Source organism: Montipora capricornis, chromosome 14 (genome assembly GCF_036669925.1).
Source record: "Montipora capricornis isolate CH-2021 chromosome 14, ASM3666992v2, whole genome shotgun sequence".
NCBI lineage: Eukaryota > Metazoa > Cnidaria > Anthozoa > Scleractinia > Acroporidae > Montipora > Montipora capricornis.
Window position 1 is genome coordinate 21,934,480 of NC_090896.1, and position 8,838 is coordinate 21,943,317.

At 38.6% G+C, this 8,838-nt stretch overlaps 1 protein-coding gene across 2 annotated transcripts in view; it reads right to left on the reverse strand.

Moving 5' to 3' along the window:
- Positions 1-4,273, reverse strand: part of LOC138032708 (uncharacterized) — a 15,254-nt gene extending 10,981 nt beyond the window's left edge. The window contains exons 1-4 of one of the 2 annotated variants that reach the window (XM_068880413.1): positions 4,170-4,273; positions 2,153-2,249; positions 574-649; positions 211-319 (exon numbers count right to left, since the gene is read on the reverse strand). In XM_068880413.1, coding sequence (XP_068736514.1) covers positions 211-319; positions 574-649; positions 2,153-2,245 — 278 coding nt within the window. In that variant the 5' untranslated portion in view covers positions 2,246-2,249; positions 4,170-4,273. Of the gene's footprint in view, positions 1-210; positions 320-573; positions 650-2,152; positions 2,250-4,165 lie in introns of both variants that reach the window. The other variant, XM_068880412.1, reaches the window with a different exon arrangement.
- Positions 4,274-8,838: the final 4,565 nt, after the last annotated feature.

Consider the following 8,838-nt stretch of genomic DNA (forward strand, 5'->3'; position numbering starts at 1 on the left):
TTTACACCCATCCTCATTCCTGTCACTAGACCAGTGGTTTTAATGTAAGTTTTTGCATGCTATGGGTAATAAAAATGAGGTTACATGTATATATTAGTATCCGTACAATACTGGTGGGTTTCCTCCAAAATAAAAATAACAACTCTGCACAGTATACACTGTGTCAGTTTCACCTTTTATAATTATTCAATAAACATGTAAATACTCAACCTGCACAGGCTGGGTGAAACAGTCGGACACATATTCCTGATTGCTTCATCTAACTTCAGCTTATAGTTGTCTTCTTGCTCCCTTGACATTGTGAAACCTTTTATCCTTACTGAGAGAAAAATCACACATCATAAGAAAAAATGTCATCAAATTATGTGACTTTTCCACGGCTGGAGGCTAGAACCAGAATGAATGCATATAATTTCGGCAATTTTTAATTCAGATGACACCATAACACCATCCTCATGTCACTGTCATGTTTTGACTTTCAGGAGTGATAAATTTATGTATGTAAAATAACTAACAACTTTAATAACAATGATAGTTGTGATAGCATTATATTTACGATACCATGATACTTACATGTCTTAGGGTTAACCCCAAAGACCAGAATCCCCCCTTTTGTATTCAACAATGCATTGGCAAATTGATTAATCATCTGGAATAGAAACCAAATTACTTAAGTTGGCTTTTATTATTGATAAACTCAGTTCAATTTTAAATTAATTACAGTAAGTTACTAATCACAAATTAAAATGGGCAGGAAAAATTCAAATATGTTGAGCGATTGTTACAGTAATAATTTATTGATCAATACATCTCCATTCTAGGGTCATTTAAACTGTCCCTGAATGTCTTCAGCTGCCATTGAGGCTGATTGAACTGTGATGCATCTACCGTATATGTCTCTAAAATAAAGTGCATTGCCTAATATTTAAAGTTCCTTCTTAGGCGGGTATCATCTCTAAGAGCAAGGCTGACCAGTGCATCAGTGCAAATGCTGATGCCTACAACCAATGTAGCCCAGGTTTCATTGCCAGAATTGAGATCATAATTGTGTGGGTTGAGTTAGTTGGTTCTCCACTCTGCGCTGAGAGGTTTCTCTCCAGATACTCCTGTTTTCAACCCTCCTAAAAAACTTGCCCCTTAGTAATACACATCGAAGAATTGACACTGGAATAAATAAAGACGTTGACAATGTTCACAATTTGTTTGTTCGAGCAGGTTGAAGTATTGGCAGCTATTCAGCTGATGTGGACCTGCTATTACCCACCCATCCATACACTCACGAAGGACAACCACAACACCATGAACGTCATCCCATACTCTTCTCGAATAGTGTGTGCGTTCTTTAACGTCCCACAAAGAACTTATGAAGTGAACTTCAACATGGAAGATATTTGTGAGACCACCCTACGGTTTATAGTCCTTATCCGAGAAGACTTGAAAGTCTAACCATTTGCGGATGTAATTACAAAGGCAGCACTTTCTCCTCAGTTATTTTAAGACCCTGAGTGTTGATCCAGCAGGAGTTGAACTCACGACCTCCCGCTTGGCAGCCTGATGCTTAACCAATTGAGACAGCAGTGCAACTGTAAAAGCTGTTCAATCTTCCTCAAATAATAATTATGTTTACTGTAACAGAGTTGGATGGTTGTACATAATTTTTTATTTCACCAAAAGCCGTCATATCACCATAATAAAACCTATTCAATCACAGACAATTTACTTTAAAAGTGATTATTTTTCTACAGCTTTGATGACATCCATCATCTTTTTCCTAGTAAAAATTCCCTTACAAAGCAGGTTTGTTTCCATCCACTGATTGCCATTTCAATAATAAATAAATAAGGTATAAAATTAATAATTTGTCCATCATAAAATTAATAGGTTGTTTTACTGCCATTTTAAGATTTTCCGACTCAAGACCTATTGTAAGTACTCTCCTCAATCAAGCTGCGTTAACTTACTGTACAGGTAGTATAAGGGACCAGTCATTCAGTCAAGATGAAGAGCAAATATTATGGAAAGATGGTTTAAGGATAATTAATTTTCGTGCAGGAAAAAAGGTAATGTCACATTAATGTTAATTTAAGACTTAATACATGACCACTGAAATTTCAAGTGGTTTCTTTACAATGGATGTTATTATTTTACCAACCTGAAAGAAACTTCCAGATGGAAAACCCGGATTCTCAAAATAAAAGTGGACAACGTTTGGATCGTTTTCTTTGTAACAAAGTCCGTTGTACATCTTCCTATTAAAGTACCATAATGCAAGATTTAACATACTAGATAAATGGTTTATACATGTATATTAACCCATTGATTCCCAGGGGTTCCCCATTGACGAGTAAAATTGTCTGGCATTAGACAGAGTAAAATACTAAGTCTGGCTGGTTTAGGCTGGTTTGGACGTCAAAGGCTTAATGGGGAGTGAGTGATTAAGGAAAAGGTTCTCAAATGAAAAATTAAATTATAATTACTGGGTAATTAAGAACAGAAGCACAGGATCAAATGCACATGGTCAATGTTTCTGCTTTTCAGCTGAAAACCACTAAAAAAGACAGGCATTAAATATACAGCTTACTACATGACACAGCTGATATAAGTACTCCTCTAAATATGCAGTACCATCATGAGATTTACTGGTTGACCAATATAGTAGCCCTGATGTTTGAAGTACATACAAAAGCCTACTCTGCCTATCTTAGATTTAGATTATATTTTATTTAATTTAGATTAATTAAGAACCTTAAAATAATACCAGGGAGTATCACCTCTCCCTGGGGTCCTCAGCCACCACAGTAATTGATAATCTATCTCCATTAGGGTGCGATAATGGCTAAATCGGATAAAAGTAAGATAAGCGCTTCTATGATTTCAGATTAACGATTCTCCTATTTTACTGATTGATTTTCCCGACTTCAGTTCCAAGTCAGATAGTCCGATTCTTCCGATTTAGGTGGAGGGAAGGAAGGAGGGGGGGGGGGGGGGGGGATACTGCCATATATGGACTATATAGGTATGTGCCGCTGTGAAGGGTATGGTTTTCAAGCAGTTTACTCTTGGACAGAGAATATAAATCATAGCCTTTCGGTCTAGAATACAGAGTATCATTTTTCATGAAACTGACCAGTCGGTTGAAGATTTTATCAAGACTAAGGAAACCAGAAATTCCTTCTCAAGAATATAAAAAATCAAATCGGCAAAGTTTAAGTATAGGTAACTCAGCCTCAACAGTGTCAATAAATGGCTATAATGAAACACCTCTGGATATTATGAACTGTCAAGAATTGGAATTTAGACGGAAATTGGTGGGAGTTTACTCTAGTATAGGGTAGCAAAATTCAGCTGAACTAGCTCTGGTATAGGCTAAGGGTTCCAGGGTCCCAGTGGCACATCTCCTTCCAGAAATTCCTTAAGTGCCCCCCCCCCCCCCCCCCTCCCACTCGTCTTCTTCCCCGTTAGCACAAGTCTCTTTTCACGTGTCTCTTTTCTTTTTGTGAAAGAAAAGTGACCTTTGCTAGCAGGGAAGGCGTCTGTATGCCCCGTTCTCGAAAGGTGTGCAAGTTTACCAAGTGGTAAAATCGAAGAATCGTAGAAAGAAAGAATTTTCGCTAGATAGAGTCCTAAAATCAGAGAATCGGAGAGGTTTGCTACTATATACGCTTACGCTGTATACATGAAGTTGTAACTGATGGGAGAATGATCGAGAATAGTAAGCGCCAATCGTACAATCGGGGAGCATCTCAGTCTATGACTAAAATGGAAATCGGTTCTCCTAGAAAAACACCGTTATGCAATGAGTCACCCTGTCAATTAAGTTATTTTCTATTTACTCCCTCCATTAAGCTTACGAAAGAAGAGTTAACCTCATACACTTAAAATCATTACTGATTGAACATCACATTGACTAAACCAGACATTTTCACAATCTTTGCAAAACAAGAGTTTGAAGCAATAGACTCTTTTTTCAAACGCCTTTCCCCATTCTGATCTCCTCCCTTAGCTCTTGAATTACATGACTGGTTTTTTAGCCGCCTGAAGGAACGGATTGAAGATGGCGCGAAATTTGAATTTAGCTGGTGCCATAATTGGTGCCATACACAATATCGCCTTTTTTCTCGCACTACCCCAATGAGTCCTACTTTAAAAGTGCAATCCTCATTACCTACAGTAGGTGTTGTAGAGATCTTGATCCAAGCAAGGAAATTTCCAACAAAAAGAAATCGATTACACTGTCGTTCTGAAATATTCACAAGCGAGTCGTTGAATTGGATCGAATGTGCAACCTCGTACCAAGCCCTCTCTGTCAGTCCACAGGTCCAGGTCACGGCACAGGCCTCCCAGAGTCGGAACGAAGGTAAACAATTATAAGGATTTGTATGGGAATCTCGATAACAAACTGAAAAAGATATTTACCCGCAAAAGTTCGCAATAAAAAAGCCGTACTTTATTGTCGTGGTGAATTTCTCGCTTTTTGTGTGGTTATTTGCCTTCGAAAATTTGGTTTTATCAACGGAGTTGATAATGTAAATTGGCCAGCGTACAGAGATTCTAAAAGCTGACGTTTCGAGCGTATTTTGAATCCAATTTTGGATTCGCTCTGACGAAGGGCTAACGCTCGAAACGTCAGCTTTTAGAATCTCTGTACGGTGGCCAATTTACATTATCAACTCCGTGTATAAAACCAAATTTTTGTATACTACTTCCCCACCGACGCAGCACCACAGTTTCTTTAGAAACTACCCCTTCATTTATTTGCCTTCGAGGCTCGCTTACAACGAATTTTGACACGGCTGGTCAACCGTTCTCTTGAGCCTCGATACCGTGAGAGCAAATAAGTGAACTGTTGACCAGCCGTGTCAAAATTCGTTGTAAGAGAGCCTCGAAGGATTTTGAAAATTTGAATATTTTCGCTGTTTCTCAGCAACGGAACTTGAAACTTGGTCCAGGAGAAGTAAATTTATCCGTGTGGCCATCACCGGCTTTTGAGCGTGACTGAAGCCGGAGAAGTGTGATTTTATCGACGAGATGTGAGATAAGCTAAAAATTACTTTCCAGCCTTTCCTTTATTTAGGTACGAGTGACAAGCCGGGAATTTGAGAAGTAGCTTAAATCGCATTCAATCAGGCAAATAACCACACAAAAAGCGAGAAATTCATCACGACAATAAAGTACTGCTTTTTTATTGAGAACTTTTGCGGGAAATTAAATATCTTCTTCAGTTTGTTATCGAGATTCCCATACAAATCCTTAAAATAGCCCTTTTCACAATCTCGACCCCAGAGCATCTTCTTTTTTTTCTTTTTAGGGTCATGCGCAGACAAAAGATCCGGGGCTCTGGTGACGAGAATGCCCTTTTCACGGTTAGTTTTTCTCATTTGCATTACAATGTAATCTAACGTGGATACGAGGCAATTTCGGGTTAAGACTACAAAACAGACCGAAATTGCCTCACATACATGCTAGATTATATTCTAATCCAAATGAGAAAAACTAACCTTGAAAAGAGCTATTGTTTACCTTCGACTCTTGGCCGCCTGTGCACGTGGTAGTCGAAATATATGACGTATAAATACTTTTCCTTATATAATGAGGAAGTACATTTTTCATACGCTTCAAAACTGCAATTCAACCTGTTGAGACACTTTCCTACAGATATTAGGAACTTGTATATCAAATTTCAAAATATGCCATCAACAGTGACCCCTAGCATTTCTAAGCTATCGCTGTTTGGCATGATGGTATTTTCACAGCAAAATTCGAGATCAGCTTTCCTATTACCCAACACCATCGCCTGGTGTCAGGAACCCTTGAGTCATAATAGCATAATTTAATTGATCGTCGATGTGTAAAGGAATGAACTTTTTGGAATAACTCGAATTAATCGAATCAAGCAACAACACATTTGCTCTTATTTAGAGACTATATTTTAAATAACGTTCTGTATACGTTTCAGTTCGAATGCAAGAAGGCTAAGTACTCTTGCGAAACATACACGTCTTCGACAGTCTGAAGACTTGAAGCAGTAGTAGCAATGGCGGATGGACACAATGACACGAGCTCCGCCTCAAACGTTTCTAACTCATCCTCTAATTTGCACTACGAAGAAAATTCATCTGAATTCGAACATTATTTATCATACAACGCTGATAAGAAAAGGTTTAGCTGGAATGGAACCCTTGAAGAGCTTGAAAGTTTTGTCGATACAAAACTTTCGCGGCTAATCGATGATGGCGATAATGGCTTCAAGATAAAGAAGTCATACAACAGCTCTAGTGCTATTCTAAAGCTAACCGAATGTAACACTTAATTTCTACCGAAACACGAAGACGCGCCAAGTACAAGCTAGGGAAAGCGGCTGAAGATGTTAGAGACATTCTTAATGAACTGATTCGAAATAATTTGCTTGTTGCGGATTCGACCGAAGATACTGCTGAGTACAGCATCCACTCCGCTATGATCAACGAAGAACATATTTCTACAACGAACAACACTTTGATAACTGACCAGAATGACCCTCAAACCTTTAAAAACGAAATTGACAAACTTTGGAAAGCTATGGACGCCATAAAACGAAAATTTGAATTTCCCGCGAATCTGTCCCAAGTGGATGCGTTGCAACGTGAAATTGATGAATACAAATTGAAATGCGCCGAGTACGAAGTAAAGATCCAAGAACTTCAACAAGAAAAGGCAAGTCTGATGGAATCTATTAATGTTCTTTCCTCGGATCAATCTGTAGGTTCCCACGATCTACGCGATCTACAACCTGCTTCTGATGACTGGCCACCTGTTACGTCAAACAAGTCTAACAATCCTAGACGAGGGAAGAAGGAAAAGAAAGGCAAAGCCAGTTCCCAGAACCAGCAACTACAAAAGGACAGCAACGATACTAGTGAGAACGGCCAAGGGGAGCAAAGACCTAATGAAGGTACAATCATTGTTGGAGATTCGATTGTCAAAGGATTACGCAGGGACCTATTAAGTCGGGCAGCTAAACGGCGTGTAACTGTGAGAAGTTTCCCTGGTGCTACAACTGCAGACATGCAGAATTATCTACAACCAAGCTTGGCTACAAAACCGAAGGCGATAATCCTCCATGTAGGAACAAATGATCTGAAAAATTCATCCTCTGCTCGGAATGTGGCGGAGAAAATCGTCAACCTGGGGAATATGATTGCTACAAACTCTCCTAACACTAGTGTAACCATTTCTGCAATTACACAAAGCCTCACTCAAGAGCTCAAGAGTCAAGAGGTTTGGTGGTGGCGTATGTTTTTACATTCGTTCAAACATAAACTATTCCGGTGTCCGCTCAGATTTGGACAGTCGTCTCCTGGAGATGGTGTCAATTGAAATTCGTAAACACAACTCAAAACCCTTTGTTATTTCTTCATGGTACAGACCTCCAAATTCACACCATGAACTTTCCACGCATGTCAACACATTATTAGGCAAATTAGATTCTGAAAACGTAGAATATTTTCTCATGGGCGATCTAAATTGTGACTGCAATGTTAAGTGTGAAAGCTCTTCTAAACATAACAGACATTTATGGATTGGAACAACTCATTAACGAACCAACCCGAATTACACCTACTACAAGTACTTTAATTGATCTTATTTTCACAAATCGGCCAGAGAATGTGTATTGTTCGGGGGGTGTCTCATATCGCCATAAGTGACCATAGTTTAGTTTATGCATATCGAAAAACTTGATAACATATAGACAGTTTAAACATTTTAATAGCATAAATTTTTATGCGGACATTTTAGCCCAACCTTGGTATAACATAAAGCAATTGTATGATCCTAATGGTATGTGGAAGAGGTGGAAAGAATTATTCCTGAATGTGTGTGAAAAGCACGCACCGATTAAGACCAAAAGGACACGAGATTCTAAATCCCCATGTATAACCGCTATTCTGAAAAAGCGGATGAATTTCAGAGACCGCCTCAAAAGAAAGGCTATTAAGACAAAAGAACCTTTATTTGGAACCAATTCGAATGCTTAAAAATCAAGTGAACTGGGAAATTAATAGCGCGAAAAAAGTTGATTATGAAAATGCCTGCAACAATTGATGTGGGGATCAAAGGAATACATGGAAAACAATCAATGAACTGACCTCGCGTAAGTCCAACAAACCGTTATAATGAGATGGAACATAATGGCGTAATTCTGGAGATCAAACAGATATCGCAGAAATGCTAATCTCCTGTATCACAGAAACTGGGCCAAGCCTTAGTGGAGACGTAACAGAAGCTGATAAATCCTTCGAAGAATTTCTTACTGAAACTGATAAAAATTTTGTTTTTGAAAAAACAACACCAACACATGTTTTTGTACTACTATCAAAGCTTTGCAAGTCAAAGGCAACTGGATTAGATAATATTTCAGCGAAACTTCTAAGGGAATGTCCCAATGTACTAGCAGAATCTCTTACTCATATATTTAATCAATCCCTAATGACTGGCATCTTTCCCGATGAGTGGAAATCTGCCAGAGTCACTCCATTGTATAAAAATTCTGGGAAGCGCTCTGATCCGAAGAATTATCGACCAATATCAGTAATTCCAGTTGTGGGCCAAGTTTTTGAACGGATAATTTACGATCAGCTTTATCTTTTTTAACTAACACAACTCTCTCTCGTGTCATCAATCTGGTTTTGGTCTTTGCACAGAACTTTTCGGGTCACAGCACTTATCGAAGCTACAAGATAGCTTAGGCAATGGAAAAGACCGTGGGCTTGTTAATGCCGTGGTCTGTTTTAGACCTCAAAAAGGCATTTGATACAGTAGATCACGATATTTTGCTACGAAAATTGCAATACTATGGGA